At 44.1% G+C, this 19,886-nt stretch overlaps 1 protein-coding gene across 6 annotated transcripts in view; it reads right to left on the reverse strand.

Annotated features, from left to right (window-relative positions):
* Positions 1-3,595: 3,595 nt before the first annotated feature.
* Positions 3,596-19,886, reverse strand: part of NEK7 (NIMA related kinase 7) — a 337,523-nt gene continuing 321,232 nt past the window's right edge. For all 6 annotated transcript variants that reach the window (XM_069232115.1, XM_069232117.1, XM_069232114.1 and 3 more), the window contains one exon: positions 3,596-5,803. In XM_069232115.1, the coding sequence (XP_069088216.1) occupies positions 5,693-5,803 (111 nt within the window). In that variant the 3' untranslated portion in view covers positions 3,596-5,692. The remainder of the gene's footprint in view (positions 5,804-19,886) is intronic.

Below are 19,886 nucleotides of genomic sequence, written 5' to 3' on the forward strand. Positions count from 1 at the left end.
GAGCCCATGCAAAGGGTTCTGTAGGCCTGCCATTGTAGTCTGTGTTAAACAGGTGCATGCACTCGTTTTCACTACGGGTCACTGCACCAGGTCACTGTAAGTCACCCCTATGGTAGGGCCCTCTCAGCCCAGAGGGCAGGGTGCAGGTACCCATCTGTGAGGGCATCCTGGACTTTGTGAGTGCGGTGATGCCATTTCACGCATGTACTGGACCTAGGTCACTACCTATGTTCAGCTACATAATGGTAACTCTGAACCTGGACATGTTTGGTATTAAACATGTCGGAATCATAACCCAATACTGTTGCAAGTATTGAAAGTATGATTCCATGAACTCTGAGGGCTTCTTAAAGGACCCCCATCATTGCTACCACCAGTCTTACAGGGTTTTTCGTGCAGCCCAAGCTGCTGCCACCCCTCAGACAGGTTTCTGCCCTCCTGCTGCTTGATCTGATCAAGCCCAGGAAGGCAGAACAAAGGATTTCCTTTGGGAGATGGGGGTAACACCCTCCCCCTTTGGAAATAGGTGTGACTGGCTTGGGAGGGGTAGCCTTCCCAAGCCACTGGTATGCTTTGCTTTGAAGGGCACATTTTGTGCCCTCCGTGCATAAAACAGTCCACATTGGTTCAGGGACCCCCAGTCCCTGCTCTGGCGCGAAACTGGACAATGGAAAGGGGAGTGACCACTCCCCTGTCCATCATCAACCCAGGGGTGGTGCTCAGAGCTCCTCCAGAGGGTCCCTGGGTTCTGCCATCTTGTTTCCAAGGTTTGCAGGGAACTCTGGGAGCATCTGAGAGGGCAGTCCAGGGAGGTGACATCAGAGCCCCCTCCTGATAGGTGCTTATCAGGGCTTTTTAGGGTCTCTCTCTTGGGTAGGTCCTCAGATTCAGCTAGCAAGACTCCAGCAGGATTCCTTTACAACCTCCACTTCGACGTCTGGCCAGAAGAACAGCGACTCGACCCTCAAGGAAATGACAAGGCTGCAATTAACGAGAAAGAATCCTGCAACTTTGTTTCCACGGCTCCTGGCAGCTTTGCAACATTTCCCTGGCTGTGCACCATCAGAAGACAGCAACTCTACAGCCTGCATGAGAAGAGGAAGGAATCTCCCTTGGAGTGAAGGAGTCACTCCCCTGCATCTGCAGGCATCTGCTGCAATGATGAAGGCTGTGTGGATCTCCCCTCATCTTGAGCTGCGTGGATCCTGCATCACGGGTGGTGGTCCAGAGTAGTCCTCTTGCTAGCTGTCCAACATTGGTGGAGGTAAGCCTTTGCCTTCCATGCAGGACAGTACCTTCGTGACCGCGTCTCTTGCAGCTGCCTAGGATTGTTTGCATCTCCACCAAGGGATCTTCAGGTGACTTGCAGCTCCAGCCCCCAGCACTCCTTCCTGCAACGCTCAGCCCTCTGCCTGGTTCTTCTGCGGTGTGGGATCTTTCTGTAGTGCTGAGTAGGCTCCTTCTGCTACTTCTGTGTCCCCATCCTGTAGGACTTAAGTGGGTGCTGCCTCTGTTCCTGTGGACTGTCTGCGATGCTGAGAGTCCCCTGTGACTCCCCTTCCTGGGTTGAGTCCCCCTGGGCCTTGCTGGTCCCCGGGAGCACCACTTTTCCAGTAACTGCGAGTTTGTCTTTGCCAAGACTTGTTGCTGGAATTCCTGCACTGACACCCATCTGCAATCTTCACTCCAGTGTGGGACATCTTCTGCATCCATTAGGAACTCTTCTCTGACTCCAGGGCTGCAGTGCTGACCTGTTTTTTTCACCGTCGACCAACTCCTGCAAGTACAGCTGGGTGGTAGTAGCTCCTACTCCTCCTGAACTCCACTGTGACTTTTGAACTTGGTCACCTCTCTCCAAAGGTCTTCAGGAATCCACTGCTGGTTTCTTACAGTCTTTTCTGGGTGTCTTCTTTTCTCCCCACAGGTCATCTTCTTCAAGAACCCACTGCTGATTTCTTACAGTTGTGGGTGTCTTCTTTTCTTCTTTGTCCTCCTTTTGGGTGGTTTGGGAAAAATACTGTGATTTACTCCTGCTTTCCTGGTCGCTGGAGGGTACTGTGTTACTTACATCTGTGGTTTTCTAGTACTCCCAGCCCCCCTCTACACATTCCACTTACCTGGGTGGGAGTCCTGTGTTTGCATTCTATTTTGTTTTTGTATATGGTTTGAGCTCCCCCTAAGGTCACTATTGGTTATTGCTATTTGCCTTTCTATGCCTATTTATGACTACTAGTATACATATTTAGTGTATTACTTACCTCCTATTGGAGAGTTGTCCTTCAAGTATTTTGTGGTATTGTGTTCCAGAAATAAAGTACTTTTATTTTGGTACAATTGAGTGTCTTCTTTCATGTGTGTAAGTGTTGTGTGACTATAGTGGCATTGCATGAGCTTTGCATGTTTTCTAGATAAGCCTTGGCTGCTCCTCGACAGCTACCTTTAGAGAGCCTGGCTTCTAGACACTGCCTACACTTCACTAAGAGGGGATACCTGGAATAAGGTGTAAGTACCTTGGTGTACCCACCACACACCAGGCCAGCTACCTACAGAAATATTTTATTTTACCAGATAAGTTGGGAAAGTGGAATATTGCCAAAGACAATTACTGCCTTAAATTTAACTTGCAACAATAACATAGGGTACCTAGGTTTGCAACATGTTCGGTACTAATACCGTACTGGGAAGAAGTACCAGGTAAACTTCCAGTAGCCAAAGGGGCTAAAATAAACTACAAACCAGAATTAATTTTGATGGTGATGTAATAGGGATGTGCAAAATCTGTTTCTTCAGTCATGCTGATTGCACAACATAGTGCATGTACCTACAAAAGCTGCTTTCAGCCAGAGCTCTCCCTAAGGTCTCTGGGATTTCTCTAGATTTCTAAATTGAAAAGCAGTTACAGGTTAAATTCCGTACGCTGTCATGTACCAGTCCAAAGTCTGTAACAAATTCTGTGGAACAGAAAGCATATTAATGACAGAACCTGTTCATATTTCTTCCCTTTGTTGTTTGTTTTTTTCCCTATTGAAATGTAATGTAGATCTTGATCTTAATGAAATATGTCATGTATATTATCCTGCCTTAAAAAAGGAAGTCATGGTCACAAAACACCAGTGTTGAATGCATAATTGCTCTGATATTGCTATCTGCCAAGTGAATGAGAGCTGAATGGTTTATGAAATTGAAGAGTGCTAAACCTGTCCAACTCAGACGTCCCTGGCATTGTGTCCAACATTGTCAGTGGTAAAGATAACCATGGGAAGTGGGGTATTTCTGTATTGAATTATATTGTCACAAAGGAAGATATTCATCATCTCTGCATTGTTTTCATAAAAGAACATTGTAGTAACAAAGAAAAATAAGACAACCACTGTATCACATGTAGCAATAGAGTATCTCTAAAAACAGAGCTATGTACCTCACTGCACAGTATAAATGACATTATGATAAACGACAGTCTTGTAAGTGGTGTTTTTTAAAATACACTGTGCATGCACCAAACCCATACACAAAACTATGACAGAGACCTATCAATCCCAACCAGAAGGTACACTGTTTCTGGACAATTAGCCCTTTTAAAAAATACAAGTCTTAGTTTGGTTAACACAAACATACTTTTATTGAATACATAGTTATTTTTCTTGTACAATATGCTTTAAATTAATAGTGAGCTAGGCACACATGATTTACCTCAATGGGAATATAATTATTTAAGCTACAGAATCTTTATTGCATTGCGCCAATACATTCCAATTCCGATGTCCTGTTTCTTTATGCTTGTACAGCTTAGTGCAGGGTAGGACATTTGACTTTGCTTACATACAGAAGTTCATCCATTAAAATATTTATACAGGAGAACTGTTAAATAAACTAGTTGGGATATGTTCAATTTCTGGTTTCATCAGTTTTTCTGATAGTCTTCTAATATTATGTTCCACTGCCTTCCTGAAAAGAAAATGTGTCAGGAGAAAGGGAAAAATGTCACTTGCGTATCACATTGAACGATTTAAGAGGAAATCAGGATGTTCTTCTTGTAGAATTGCTATTAACATGCCTTTAAACAAGAATGTGAAATTAGATGATGCAATTATTTTCTTATTGCCATATAATTGGGTGAATGTTTATATGTGTGTGTATGTATGTATCTTTGTGTAAGTTAATGGCAAACTACAAGGAAGGCAGTTCAGCAGACTGTTTTTAATTACTATCTGCAAACATATTATGATCTCTGAAAGCACCAGCATCTTGGATTTCCAGAAATGCTCTCAGAAATACATTAAAACCCTCTGGTGCATAATATTGTCACATCAAGTAGCCACCATACACTCAGATATCAGAAACATTTCACTTCATGGTTATTATGTAGGAAGGAAAAGTTAATTGGTAAAGCAAGAATGGGAAGATGAGAAGGGGTGTCCTGGGCTATTCCATTTAATTGAAATCAATATATCTGTGATAGATACTAAATGAACCATGACAAGCAAAGCTATTTTGGCTCAATATTTTGCAATAACATTAACATTGTGTTTTATCCCATCCATAATCTTCCACCTCCTGGTTATAGGGATCCTAAATGGATGTTTAAATCTGCATTGAAATTATAGAAACAGAACAAAGATTTTGCATAAATACTAGGCAGAACATTATATATTTATGCACAACTCTGGATAAAACATGTTACAGGGTGCATATCATAAGGCACTAAAAAGAAAAGTGTCCAAAGGTAGTTTGTAAAAGGAGCAAAACATCTTCCAATCTGGAGAAAAAATTAAAATTGACTAAAAGGTTTAGCTAAAACCTTAACAAATATTGAGTGCGATCGAATACATCCACATACGAAGAATTTCGAATAGGGCAAATTAAACATTGATTTTACACAAGGGACTTAGAAAGTATTTCTTACAGTTTACTAATGCAATCACAAAACAGACAAAATAGAATATACATCTGAGTACAGGCCGAAAGGAGGAACATTAGATCCTTTACACAGATGAAAAACGTATTCTGAATTAAAAGATAACTTAAGAACTACAACACATAGTTGAGTTTAAGCTCTGAGATAGCATAACAACTTATTTTTGTTTTTGGGAATTAATTTCCACTTTAACCTAAATGTAGTCTGTAGGAATTTAATGTGTGAAAACAAAAAAACATTTTAAAATTGAAAAAGCGCAGTTTTAAGAATAAACCAACTTAAATCAGTTTTCATCTCGAGGACAAAAATGGTTAAAACCTTTTTTTTTTTTTTAAGTAAATGTATCTGAAGAAAATAAAAACTTATATACATGTGTGCCAATCTATATCGTCCATAAATAACTGAGATATATGTTCAAACATCTAGTTTACAAGGAGACTATCATTCAAGACAGTATGATGTGCAAAACTGCAGCAAGCTACAATATAGCGAGGTCTCAGTACTAGAAAGAAAATATGAAGTCAAACTTCAGAGCAATCAGGATACATTACTTTCAACTTCAGGTTGAACCACACTTGTACTTTCCAACTGGGGTGGTTTCGGTACCATTTAGACAAGGATGTATGTATGACAACTGGTTAAAGATTAAATACATTTAGGTATCGCTGATCAAGTAATTAATCTTACAACAGTTTGAGGAGGATAAAATAGAAGCAATATCTGTTTTTAAAAATATATATATATATGTTTAGATATTTGTTTCTCATCTTTATCTGCTTAGCTGCTTGCTGTCACTGCATGCATACGTTTCGCTATTTCATATACATAAGTTATATCTGGTCGCTTTTCAGGGTCTGGATTAATGCAAGTATTAACTAACATCCGAAGCTAGAAAAGAGAAGAAAAAAGATGCATAAGAAAAGCGTCAAGAAAGTAAATAATAATTGAATTATAATTAACAGTGGTTCATACATTTTAATTTTTTTTTAAAACAATTACAAAGCCTGCATGTAGAGGTTAGATGTGCCTACTGTACTATACCACTGCCATCACTTATACTACTATCAATACCGTAACCCTTTTCTCGCGCAACATCTTAATAATCATAATACACTGGCAATGCAAAAATAACAATCTTGATGAAAGCAGATCTGAAGCATTCCTTTATCTAAACAAGTGATCAACAAATGTGGCAAAATGCTACCCATCTATTTTTATTTTGCTGATGGTTTTAGAAATGAATGCTGTTGCTCTAAGTCAATATCCATTCTATTCAGTTTTTTGTGCGTATGTGGGGGGGAGGGAGGCCGTGTCAAACTGGAGTTCTTCTGCAGATTCAGCATCATGAAGAAGGATGCGACTGTTCATAATAAGTGCACTTAATAACAGCCTTGGAAAACAGGTTTATCACTGGCTTTTTTATTTATATTTGCAAATTTGTTGCAGCACATGCATAGGATCTACCTCAGGCTGCTACTATTAGTTTGTGGAGTAATGAAAGAGCAGGTCAGATCTACGTAATGACATTAAGACAGAAGGATGAACAAAAAGGATGATTCAAACATAAAAATCAAAGTCCCACAAGAGCATAGGTGTACACCTATTTTCACAGCATTACAGATAGTCTCAGGGAAGATATGACATCTGTATCTTACAGAGCAGAAGGATAGTTCACAAAGTTCAAAATTAGTGGTCTTAGCATTTGTGAGAACTTGAGAGTGCAAATTTATATCTTCTCTTTTTTGTCTTCATACTGAAAAAAAAAATCCATGATGAATCTTCTCTTCCACAACTTCACAAGAAGGTGTCAAATACTTGTTTTTCACCTTAACTCTATCTCTTATATTTACCTTTGTCAGGTGTAAGCCTATGTACACAGTTAGAGCAAATGCACTATTCATCTTAGCGAACACCTATATAATTCCAACGTTGTGATGGTCAACATTTGCAATGAGCACCTGCCCAACACGCTCCTGTAAATACCACATTGTCATGCACTACACAAACACTTATAACCCCTAGAAAAAACCTTGGTCACATTTTCTTCTTTCATTCCACTTGCACCTGTAATAACTTGCAGATCTGAACGGAAATCTGCAGTGCGGATGAAACCTTTTGCAAGTTACTGCACTAAAGGCAGGGCCACTGGAATTGTGTGATTGTACGGCCATTTTCACATAATTATAGATTTGCTGCATTTGCACATACTCCATCATCTACAGCATAATCTGCAGATTTTAACAAAAAAAAAATTCTAGCTCCAATGGTTCAAAAATTACTAAACATGAAGCAACACCTGTTGCCACACAGTGCAAGGCCAGTTGGAAAGCTGGACTGGTCACCTTTCTGTCACTTATTGCTATATTTGGGAGTTAAATGGGTACTAATAAGGTGCAACCAATTCCCAGACACTGTTACCAAGTTTAAAAAAAATGTAGAAATATTACTATTACAAATGTGTCACATTATGCTGCATAATTTGCCTTTTCGTGTTGCATAATTTACTCAAACCTGCAGCATAATTTGGCCTTCTCTTGCCACACAATACCAGTGGCTCTGACTAAATGTTTAAGAATAAGCTCTTAAGAGAACTAGATTCATAACAGAATGTATAAAATGTATAATTTAAAGAACCCTAAACTCAAAAACAAAAGGAAAGAAGTCCCTATGCCATTGGGCCATTACCACTTCACCATGGGAATCACCATTTTATAAAAGTATCCCATTTTATGAATGAGTATGATTTATTTACAGGTAGGGCTGAGTCACTTTTCAAATGGCTTTGCACGTATGTTCAGTGCCATGCTGAAGGAAGCTGGTCCTTTATGTGTTATGTACATATAGTGTAAAGCATTCATGGGTTCCCCAGTGAGTGGACAGGGTTTGCTATGCAATCCCAAGGTGCTCTATTTAGGGGTAGTGGGGTCGAGCAGCCAAAGGCTTAACACAAAGGAGTGCAAGACATCTAGAATTACACACAATAGTAAAAAATTAGACACACAACTCAAGGAGATCAGTACCAATTTATGCAAATAGCAGGTATCTATAGATATGTTTAAGCATCAGAGAAAAATTGTTCGGGTAAGTACGTTTTCAAATAGGAATTCTTTTCACTTTAAAAAGTGGACACTGCAATTTCTGAATTCTGCAATGCTATCCTATGAGAGGAAAAACAAGCTCTACAAACAGGTAGAGGATGGTGACTTACAAGACCATCTCCTGGGGTTAAGGTGAGTAGTGGGCAAGGTCCAAGACAGCACCCACAGTACACCCTCAGAGGCACGGGGTGGTCAGGTGTAGAGTGCAAAAAAGTGTTGGGATGCCCAATGCGTTCCTATGGAAATCGGTCACTGGGGAAAGAGGCTGCAGGCTCTGGCCCGGAGGCCAGTCGTGCTGAACCAGCAGCAGGGCTCAGGCCTCACAATGCTCAGGCACAGGCAGGCACCTTTGACACTCTTCTCCACAGCGTAGGGGTGACAGGTGGAGACATGTCGGTAGGTGGCAGGTTTTTCTGGTCCGAGTGGTCACAGTAGAGGGGGGCTGCATGTAGAAGCAGTAGATAACATTGGGGAGACCATGAGGGGTGAAACCACAAAGGACTCAGACTCTGGAGGGCTGGGGAACCTTGTTAGCACCGGCAGTCAACTTCAACTCTGGATGGATATGGCGGGTGCAGTGGCAAATTCAGGTGTCCAGTTTGGTGGTCCCAGAGGCTTTAGAGTCCCTTCTTTTGGAGTTTGTTGGAGAACAGGTCTGCTGTTCATGGGAGGTCTTGAGTGTATTTTGAAGGCAGGCAATCCGACAGAGTATCTGTTCAGCGATCACACCAGAGTCTCGTAGGGGTTCAGGGGGCACCTCTAAGGTACCCTCTGGGTGCATGTATTGGTAAATCCAACACTGGCATCAGTGTGAGTACACCAATATGAGATGTTTGATATGAAACATCTCTATCGTCAGTGAAGTCATCATGTAGCTGGGGACCTTCGATTGAAAAGTGTCCAGCATATGCATTTAAAACTGCTTCCCTGGTCACTTATGTCTGAGAATAGACAAAAGCATACCAGGGGCATATCTGCTTGTGCAGATATGCCCTCACATGGAATACAATGCAAACAGCCTTAGGGCTGTAGGCATCCTAAAGGGGTGACTTGCATATAATGTATACAGTGTTAGAGGCTGTGCGCCATGTTGCGTTTTCACTTTTGCCTGCACCAAGACACACAGCCTGCAATGGAAGCCTGTCGTGTTTGGTGAGGGGTCCCTTACGGTGGCACCCTTAGGGAGCCTCTTTAGCAACTCAGGCCCCAGGTACCAGGGGTACCATTTGCTAGGGACCTAGAGGGTGCTAAAGGATTTGGCAATTGGGGAAACAACTGCAGTTTTGGTCAAAATCTCTGGCACTGGGGACCTGGTTAGCAGGAACCCAGTGCACTTTCAGTCAAAATCACATTAGATACCAGGCAAATAGTGGGGGTAATCATGTCAAAAAGAGGCACTTTCCTACAAATGCTATACACTGGAATTTGGGAAATGGTCTGAAGCACATCAAAGGGGTAAATATCTAAAGTAGTGATATAAAATATGTGATCAACAGTTCACAGTTCCAGTCTTAAAAAGATCACATTTATGATGACAGAACTAGCAAGGTTATAAAATAAAGCCAGATGTTGATGCGGTAGTTGTCAAATACTTCTTTAAAAGCAGTAAATACAACACACATGTGTCTCGTCTCCGACATTTTCAAGGCTGCAAGATATGTGTAAGTCTTGTAATAAACAGTTTTGTAGATTAAGGTGAAGGAAGAGGAGTGGTGATGTGTCATTTCCAGAGTGCATGTGTCGAAAAGTTCAAACAAAATAATAATAATGTGGTGGATGGTAATGATGTTAGAAAAAAAGGGGACACTTATCAGAGTGAGTCTACAAACTGTTTTAGGGAAAAGGTTTGCAGATCAAAGAGATGCCTCAATACCAAACACCAGTGTGATGCTGCCAGAGTGGTAACCATACCAAACAAACAAGTTACTTATGCTCTGTGATGCTTTATCTGGGAGAGACCATCTAGCTGCAGGTTCCTTACCTTAGAATTTCCTAGGGTCAGCTTGGAATCCGGAATTATTTGCTGAGCAGTACCCTGCGCACAGGTGGCGTTTGGATCCACGTGGCGTTGTTGGAGCCGTTAGTGACATCACGTTGGCCTATAAATGTACCACCCCGGTGCGCGTACGTCAATTCTTTTTCCCACGAACTTCCACACCAGAAGCGGAGAGCAATGTATAGAACTAACAGTTCGTTTGTGCAAAAAACTAAGGCCCTGAAAAGAACAATCCCTGACCCTTTTAGACATATCTGCAGAGCGGGGAGGAATGGGCGGGCGTAAGGAATCTGCAGCTAGATGTCTCTACCAGATAATGAGTTAGTGAAGGTAAGTAATTTGTTAATCTGATAGAGACTTATAGCTGCAGATTCCTTACCTAAGAATAGGTGCCCAAGCTATAACCTCCTGGTGGTGGGCTGCAAATAGATCTTCTTACACTAGAAGGTCCTGTAGGACCTAATGGGCAATGTGTCTGCCTCTCTGGACCAGAGTGTCCAGGCAGTAGTGTTTTGCAAATGTGTGCAATGATGCCCAAGTTGCTGCCTGACAGATATCTAGGACTGGAACATCTCATTTTAGTGCAGTGGTTGCAGCTTTGCCCCTGATAGAATGAGCCCTCAAGCTCTCAGGAGGCTGCTTCATGGCCAGTGTGTAGCAGATCATAATGCAGAGAATGACCCAGTATGAAAAGGTTTGTTTCTGCACTGCCCGACCCTTCTTTGCTCCCATGTACCTCACAAAGAGTTGGTCATCCACCCGGAACTCTTTTGTGCGGTCAAGGTAGAATGACAATGCTCTTTTTGGGTCCAGTCGGTGGAGTCGCTCCTCTTCCTTAGAGGGATGCGGTAGAGTAAAGAAGGTGGGCAAGGTGATATTCTGACCCAGATGAAATGGGGTCACCATCTTGGGAAAGAAACAGACTTGTGTTCTGAGAACCACCTTGTCTGGGAGCATGGTGAGATATTGTGGCTTATATGAAAGAGCTTGAATTTAACTCACCCTATTGGCAGATGTTATTGCCACTGAGAAGGCCGTCTTGATGGTGAGCAGCCAGAGGGGACAGTCGTGCAAGGGCTTGAATGGATCACACATGAGAAATGTGAGGACCAGATTTAAGTCCTATTGAGGCATAACAAAGGGCATAGGGGGAAACATATGTACAAGCCCTTTAATAAATTTGTGTACCATTGGAGATTTGAAAAGTGAAGCCGGATGAGGCAGCATAACGAACGCCAATAAGGTGAAAGATAGCCTTTGAGAGTACCCAAGGCAGACCCCTGCTGGGCATGAGTTGGTATAAAAAGAAGGATATCAGAAAGAGAAGCAGAAAGAGGATCAATAGATCTTTATGCACAATAATATACAAAGTGCTTCCAATGACAGGAGAATACTGTTGTAGAGGAAGGATGCCTGGCTTCCAAAATAACTTTACAGACTTTGGGAGGAAGCTCAAAGGCTGTCAACTCCTGCCAATCAATCTCCACGCATGAAGGCGCAGAGTTGACATGTTCAGGTGGAGGACCTTCCCCTGCTGTTGCGACAGAAGATCCTCCCATAGGGGCAGCCTGATCAGAAGACTGACGTTCATTTTCAGAAGCTCTGGATACCAGACTTTCCGCGCCCAATCCGGAGCAACTAGGATTACTTGGGCCCGGTCGTTCTTGATCTTCTTCAGATATCTAGGCAGAAGTGGTATGGGCGGAAAGGCGTACAGGAGGCCTGAACTCCACTTGCAACGAAAAACGTTGCAGAGCAATTGTCCCCTTGGAAACTCCAATGTGCAATACTGCTGACATTGCACATTCTCTGCGGAGGCGAAAAGATCTAAACAAGGCTCTCCCCATTGCTGAAAGAGTCCTTGCACCACCTCCGGGTGGAGACCCCATTTGTGATCCGCTAGGCATCGACAGCTGAGTTCGTCCACCCTGGCGTTCAGAGAACCTGCCAGGTGTTGAACCACCAAGGACATGCCTTGCTATGCCAGCCATGTCCAGAGACGCAGGGCCTCTTGACAAAGGACCCCACACTGCCCTGCTTGTTGCTGCACCTCACTGCGGTGGTGTTGTCCGTGAACACCTTCACTAGCTTCCCTTTTACAACTGGAAGAAATGCTTTCAATGCCAGTCTGATGCCCCCGGAGCTCCAGTAAATTGACATGGAGTCCGGATTCCGCCAGAGACCAGAGACCTCTGGTCTCCACCTCTCCCAGATGGCCCTCCCATCCTAGAAGTGAAGAATCTGTCACTATTGTGAGATGTGGCTGGGGAAGGGAGAGGAGTCTGCCTCTGACCCAATTGCAGTTCACTAATCACCACCACAGGTCTTTTGCAGTTCCCTTCGAGATCTCAACTGTGTCGGTGAGATTCCCCTGATGCTGTGCCCACTGGAACTTCAGGTCCCACTGCAGACTCCTCATATGCCATCTGGCATGCCTAAGTAACAAGATGCAGGAGGCCATGAAGCCCAACAGCCTCGGAGTCTGTCTCACTGAAATTCAGGATAGAGGCCGAAACATCAGTATCAAACTGAATAATCTAGACTTGTTGCTCAGGAGGATGAGCTCGAAACTGAACTGCGTCCAGAACAGATACAATGAAAGGGAGCGTCTGAAAGGGAGTCAGGTGAGACTTCGGCACGTTTATAGTGAATCCCATCAAATGCAGGAGGTTCACTGTAGTCTGAAGGTGGGTGACAAGAGCCTGTTGTCGAGGTAGGGGAAGACTGAAATCCCTACCCTGCGCAGATGAGCTGCTACCAACGCCATAACTTTTGTGAACACCCGAGGGGCACTGGTGAGACTGAAGTGAAGCACAGTAAACAAAGTGCTAATGGCCCACCTTGAACCCCAAGTAATGCCTGTGGGCAGGCAGGATAGGGATGTGAAAATACGCATCCTGCAAGTCCAACGCTACCATCCAGTCTTCTTGGTCTAGGGCAGACATGACCTGAGCAAGAGTGAGCATCTTGAATTTCTCCTTTTTTGAGAAAGAGACTGATGTCCATTAAATCCAGAATAGAGCGAAGACCTTTGTTCTTTTTGGGAATCAGAAAGTAGCGGGAATAACAACCACTGCCTACTTCTGACATTGTGACCATTTCTGTTGCTCCCATGGCCAAAAGAGCCTTACCTTCCTTGCGAAGCAGGATTAAGTGAACCTCCATCAGCCGTTCTTTTAATTGAGGCATAGCGGGAGGGAAAGACTGGACGGGAAGGGAACAGACCTTTTGTATATTTTGCAAGACCCACTTGTCTGATGTTATGGAACACAAGTGAGGCAGATAAAATGTAATCCTACCTCCAACTGGACACATGTGGGTGGTCTTGTAGAATCATACTAGGATGACTTGGACGCTGTGGAGGAGAGGGGCTGGGTGGTGGATGACTTCTGGTCAGACCCTCTGGGTCTGAAAGTTCACGACCTCGTCCCGGCATAGGATGCTGACCTGAAAGTAGACTGTGGCTAGTCTGTTCTGAAGCCTTGATAGGGGCGAAAGGCAGACTGCTGGCGAGGGGGCAACAAGAAGCCTAAGGACCTGGCCGTAGCCCGAGAATCCTTGAAAAGCCGAATTTGCCTTCATGCCGAATAGGTGTGAGTCATCGAAGGTCATGCCCATAAGGTTTGCCTGGACATCCCTCGAAAAGCCAGATGTACGAAGCCAGGTGTGGCGACGAAGGGACACCATCAATGAAATCGCCCTAACCAGCGAGTTAGTCGTATACAAACCACACCTTATTGTAAACTTTGCTGAATCTCTCCCATCTTTAACAGCTTGTGAGAAAGTGTCCCGCATGCCCTCCGGGACCAGAGGCAGCACATGTGCCACCGTACCCCATAAAGTATGAGCAAAACGTCTCAATAGACATGAGGTCCTTCCAGACCTCAATGTCAGGCTGGAGGAAGAAAAATTTTTCTTCCCAAGCTGATCCAGCCTCTTGGATTCCCTATCCAGGGGAGCGGAAGGGAATGCACCATGGGAAGTGGAGACCTGGACAACTAAGCTCTCCGGGACAGTGTTGGGTGAGAAAATTAGGATCATTCAGAGCTGGGCGATGGTGGCGGCCAATTGTCCTATTTACAGGAGCCCCTGTGTTGGGTTTGGACCATGTCCCTAGCAGGACATCAGTGAGGGCTTCGCTAAAGGGTAACATCGGTTCCGATGTGGAAAACCCCCAGCTGAAACACCTCAGTCAGGAGGTTAGTTCTGACCAGCACCATAGGCAAATCCAGGTCCAAGACCTCAGCTGCCCTATGCACCACCATAGCATACGAAGCTCCCCCTTCCATAGCCACCTTGCCAGTATCCGGAGAGGTGTCCAATCCGCTGGCTTCTCCTAGTTCTTCATACCAGTCCATTTGTTCCTCTATAGGATCCGGAGACCCCCTCCTATTCCTCACCTGTGCCTGGTTGCTCACAATAAGACTCAGGCAATAATCTGGCCCCCCCTTAGTGCCGTCTGAATTGGCGTCGTACGACGCTGTTCTGGCTCATCAGGTATGAGGATGGGGCTCACACCGCAGGTGGGCACTGGTGGCGCGGGGAACGTAAACATCCGGAATGATGGCAGAGGAGGCCAACTGTGTGCATTCTGTCATTCCGGATCCAGTATTGGTAACCTGGCTGCCAACCAAAGACCCCATTTCTAACAGTCCAGGTAGACCAACAATGCTCTTTTTGGGTCCAGCCCATGGGGTCCCTGCTCTTCCTTGGAGGGATGAGGCACAGCATAAAACGTAGGCAAGGTGATGGACTGGCCTGCGTGAAATGGGATTTCCACCTTCAGTAAGAAAAATGCTTGGGTCCGAAGGACCAGTTCGTTTTGGGAAGGAGGAGATGTTTAAGGAGGTTGAGATGACAATGCATGTAGTTCACCGACCCTCCAGGCAGATGTAATTGCCAGAAGAACGGCGATCTTGAAGGGGAGAAGTCTAAGAGGGAAGGTATGAAGCAGCTTAAAGGGAGCACACATAACGAAGGTAAGAACCAAGTTAAGATTTGTTTGAGGCATAACTAAGGTAGCTGGAGGAAATAATTGGCGCAAACCTTTAAGGAACCTATTCAGAATAGGTGACTTCAAGAGGCAAGGCTGATTTGGCAGCCTCAGGAAAGTGAAAATGGCAGACAAATAACTTTTCAACATGCCCAATGCGGAGGCCTGCTGGTCCTGGGTAAGGATACAGAACTTGGAAAGGGGCGCAGATAAAAGGTTAACCTGTTTGGCTGTACACCATGTCACAAACTTATTCCAACAGCCGGCGTAAACTAGGTTGGTGGATGGACGCCTGGCTGCCAAGACAACTTTGCAGAACTCACACAAAAGGTTAAAAGCTGCCAACTGTTGCCCTTCAATCTTCACGCATGAAGGCCGAGTGTTGACAGGTTTGGGTGGAGAACCCTCCCTAGCCGCTGTGACAGAAGATCCTCCCAAAGGGGAAGCCATATCAGAGGACCGAAGAAAAGCATCTCTGAGCAAGAGCCGCCTTGAAAACTCCAGTGTGCAGACGTTCTGACATTGTGCGTTATTCGCGGTGGTGAAAATTCTAACCAAGGCTCTCCCCACTGCCCAAAGAGAGCTTGCAGCACCTCTGGATAAAGAGGTCATCTGTGATCTTCGTGTGCCCTGGTGTTCAGAGAGCCTGCCAGGTTCTGAACCACCAGGTAAATGCCCTGCGGTTCTAGCCATGTCCAGAGACGCAGGACTTCTTGACAAAGGGTAAATGACCCAACCCCGCTTTGTTTGGCACAGTACTGCACGGTAGTGGTGTTGTCAGTGAACACCTGCACAAGCCTTCCCTTAATGGAGGGTAGAAAGGCTTTCAGTGCCAGTCGGATCGTTCGGAGCTCCAGCAGGTTGATGTGGAGTCCAGATTCTGCCAGGAAACAGAGATCTCCGATCTCCACCTCTCCCAGATGGCTACCCCAGCCCAGTAGTGATGCATCTGTCACAGGAAGAGAGATGGGTCTGCTGCTGACCCAACTGCAGTTTGTTAACTACCTCTGCAGACCTTTTACAGTGTCCTCTGAGATATGGGCCATGTCTGGACCCATGTCTGAGAGCTATCCCTGATGCGTAGCCTACTGAAACTTTGGGTTCCACTGCAGAGCCCCGCATTTTTCCAGCGGGCGTGTCACAAGAGGGATGCAGGAGGCCATGAGGCCCACCAACCTCCGTCAGTATCACCGAAATCCAGGATAGAGGCTGAGACATCAATTTCATAGCCTGAATATCCAGGACTTGCTGTTTGGGAGGATAAGGCTGACACTGCACTGTGTCCAGAACAGCTCTAATGAACTGCAGCATCTGAGAAAGGTTCAGGTGTGACTAACGCAACCAAACTGTTTTCCTGATTTTTATTGTTGGGTTCTGGCACTTCCCAGGTGCTGGAGGGGGAGGGTAGCAGAGTGGAAAAGGGGCGCTGAGGGGGAATCTCTCAGGAGCCAAAGGAGGCAGGGGCCACAACAGCAGAAATTAGGTGATGGCCATCTCTTCATCAGTAATGCAAGGTGAAGGTTCGCCAAGGGAAGTCTCCCATCTGCCATAGGGAGTCTTTTGGGCCCCCCTGCAGCTTGGCAGTCATCTGTCTATTAAATTAGAAAGGGAGAGAGTGCTGTATTTGTGAGGACTCTCCCCATCCCCTCCACACCCCTTAGTCAATCTGTACTAGACATGCCCATACGATACACTGAAAGCTTGTAGTATATAGATTGTACCACTCTGATTCTGCTATCAAGTAGGGCCTTCTTACTACATATTTGTAAAAGGTCAACAAACTGAATAAATTGATTTTCAATCCAGCAGTTAAGTTGAGATACGAAATGAATGCCTGCCAAATCGGTTCTTAATGAATTGCTCAATACCCTGCAAGATATTCCACACAAGAAAGAGCAACCAGATAGACACAAACACTGGGAGGCTTGACTTTACCTCAAGCACAGCATGCTGGTCAAAACGTACTTGACATTTCAACCCTTAAGTACATTTCTCTATTTCCTCCAAAAAGTCAAAAGGTTCCTAGTTATAGGCCTAATCCAACAAGTCATACTTTTGTTTGTTGCTTCAAATTAGAACAAATATGCTCCACATAAACCTATCACAAATACAGCCAACCTACCATTCTCTCACCAACCACTGCTTACATAAATGAAAGAATAATTAACTGCAGCCTCTTGCTTTTAATAAACCATGGCAAACTGGGCACTGTGTCAAGTTGAGTAAGTTAAATATGGAACCTCTTGTGCTACCCCAATGGAACTTAAACTGCAGTTCACTCTTGCCATATATCAGTCGAATAAAAATAAATAAAAAAAAGACATCTGGAATGCTATGGTTATGACAACCTGAAGGTCCTTTTGGGGGATATTTGAACACTATTATTCAAATAGGGACCCCAATGCGGATACAACTGGCAACATACATCAAGAATTGCTAAGAGTTATCCAGGAAACAGCGAGTTCACAATTCTTAGTTGGAAAGGTGCCATTCTGAAGAGAAATCTAACCAGTAGTTTTCTCTTCAGTTATGAGTGTTGACCAATTATTAATAGGGCTAGCCAGTGAAAAGGAAAAAGCGGTTGTATTACCCAGTCTTGTATTATCAACAGTCACTGACAATAAGTTTCCTGAATGTCTCTGTGACAACGTCTGATTGGGTTGGAAAGCCTATTGTGACAGGATTCACAAGAAGAACCCTCCAATTCAGCCAGAAAATGGTCAATGTGCAATTCTGGTATATTAACCAATAGTCACCCTAAGGGAGGCATGGTGTTCAAGTTCATGGCCGTTTCAACACTGCAAAACGCACAGAAATTTTGTCTGCCAAAACTTTGATACTACATTACATTTGAACCTGTTTAGTATTCACTCTGTGAATATAATAATAATTTATTACACTTTGTATGCTAACAGAATGCCATTGCAGGACACTCCCACGTTTTCCTGATCTGCTCTGGGGGACTTCAAAGCAAAATGAGATCCTCCCCAGAGGTGATTGTCAGTCATGCACATTTAATGATGCCGACAATGTCCCAATACCCTACAGAGTGGAAGCTTCGGTCTCTAGAGGGAAAATCTCTTTTACATACAGAAGAGAGTCATGTTGAGGGTGCTCCATGGTCTAACAACTGACATGTTGGGCACTAGATTCGGATTAATTTTTGAAAATCATGAATGGCTCAAAAGGTTATGTGCTCATCCAAAGATAAAGTGAACATTTTCAAGTTAATCTGCAAAGCATTTTGAGATGAGGACAGGATGTGTTATGGAGGGTGGACAGTGAAGCACTCTGAAGATTTTTAAATGCTACCACCCAAAGGATGAACTGGGAGAATATGCAGGGAGCACTCTGAATAAAACAAGTGGCAAAAGTGAACAGTATCAACCCTGAGGACATCAAGATACAAATTAACTACTTACTGGCCAGCACATGGGTTAAACTGCAGTCATCTTGACAGTTTCATGGTTGGAAGTACAGGTACCATACTGAAAGTCAAATGTTGAAAAATAAAGCAGCACTAAAAGCTACTCTGCTGTGTGTTCCGGTGCTACATGTCTGTAAACTGCTGATATTGTAAAGGGAAAGAAATTAAAACACCGTATTAAAAAGGCAAGTGTGAGAGAACAGGGCTGATTGCAGAGGCCCCCTAAGTTTTTGCCCCCATTTTCCACTTTTTGCTGGTGTTTTCCTGACTCTGATGGTGCCCTGGGTACTGCTAACCAGTCCCAGGGCCTGTGCTCTGTGTAAAATCAGTATGCAAATTAGGCTAATTAAAATTGGCTAAGTCAACCTACCTATAAGTCCCTAGTATATGATAGGGCATGTAGGTTTAGGGACCCTAGCATAGGTAGTGCACCGATAGGTGCACTGCTGAGGTGCCCAGTGTCATTTTAAAGGCAGGCCTGCCTTGCTGGCTGCTTTTAAATTAAAGTTATATGCAAATTCGACTTTGGAATTAAAAGTAGTTCCAAAGTCCTAAACTACCTTATTTTTACATAAAAGTCACCCCTAAGGTGTGCCCTATGTGCCCCTAGGGCTGGGTGTCATGTAACTATAAGCAGGGACCTTCTAAAAATAGTTTTATAAGCCCTGGTAAGGTAAAAACAGCCACATTTGTTTTTTCCCTCATTGTAGTGAATGGCCTCCATAGGCTAGAATGGGGAGTCATTATTTTAATTTTAAAAGTCGCCAAGAGTTTGGTATCAAATTAATTGTTATAATAAATCCCACAACTTCCAGTTGTTGGATTTAATCTAACTTGTTCAGGTAAAGAGTTTTAAACTTTACCTGAAAAGTTGCCAACTTCAGCCCTGCAGTGTTTTTGCTACTGTGCTTTGCTTGGCCAGCCTCTGGCAGCCTGGCCTGGCTGCCTTGATGAGGTGTGAAGTAGCCTGGCTTCACACAAAGAGATGTGCCTGTGGGAGGAGATCTCCCCTCAGCCGATGGTGAGGCAGAAAGGGGGAGGGCTGTCAAACTGGTCTTCAAAGGCAGGGATGGACATTTGGAGCAACCCAACAACAACCCCACATCCTGCAAACCCAGAAAATTAGGTGCCCCCTTGATTAGATTAGGAGAGAGCAGGAGAGGGGTATGTTTAGGATTTTTAGCCACACCAGTGGGTAGGCTCGTGGTATCTGGCCTCATGAAGAAAGTACGATGATCCAGGAGATTAAAAATAATTCTTCTTTATTTCAGGTTCAGGTGAAGGAGGAACTCCAGCCACGTCTGTACACAGCTTCCAGTTCCAACAGAATGGAATCTCCAAGAGAATTCCAGACAGAGAAAGAGCTGGAGCACGGGGGAGCTAGAACATAACAAGTACTAAATATATACATGACAAAACAGGGGAAAACATTAATAAATACAGGATAAGATACAATA

This window comes from Pleurodeles waltl, chromosome 4_2 (genome assembly GCF_031143425.1).
Source record: "Pleurodeles waltl isolate 20211129_DDA chromosome 4_2, aPleWal1.hap1.20221129, whole genome shotgun sequence".
Classification (NCBI taxonomy): domain Eukaryota; kingdom Metazoa; phylum Chordata; class Amphibia; order Caudata; family Salamandridae; genus Pleurodeles; species Pleurodeles waltl.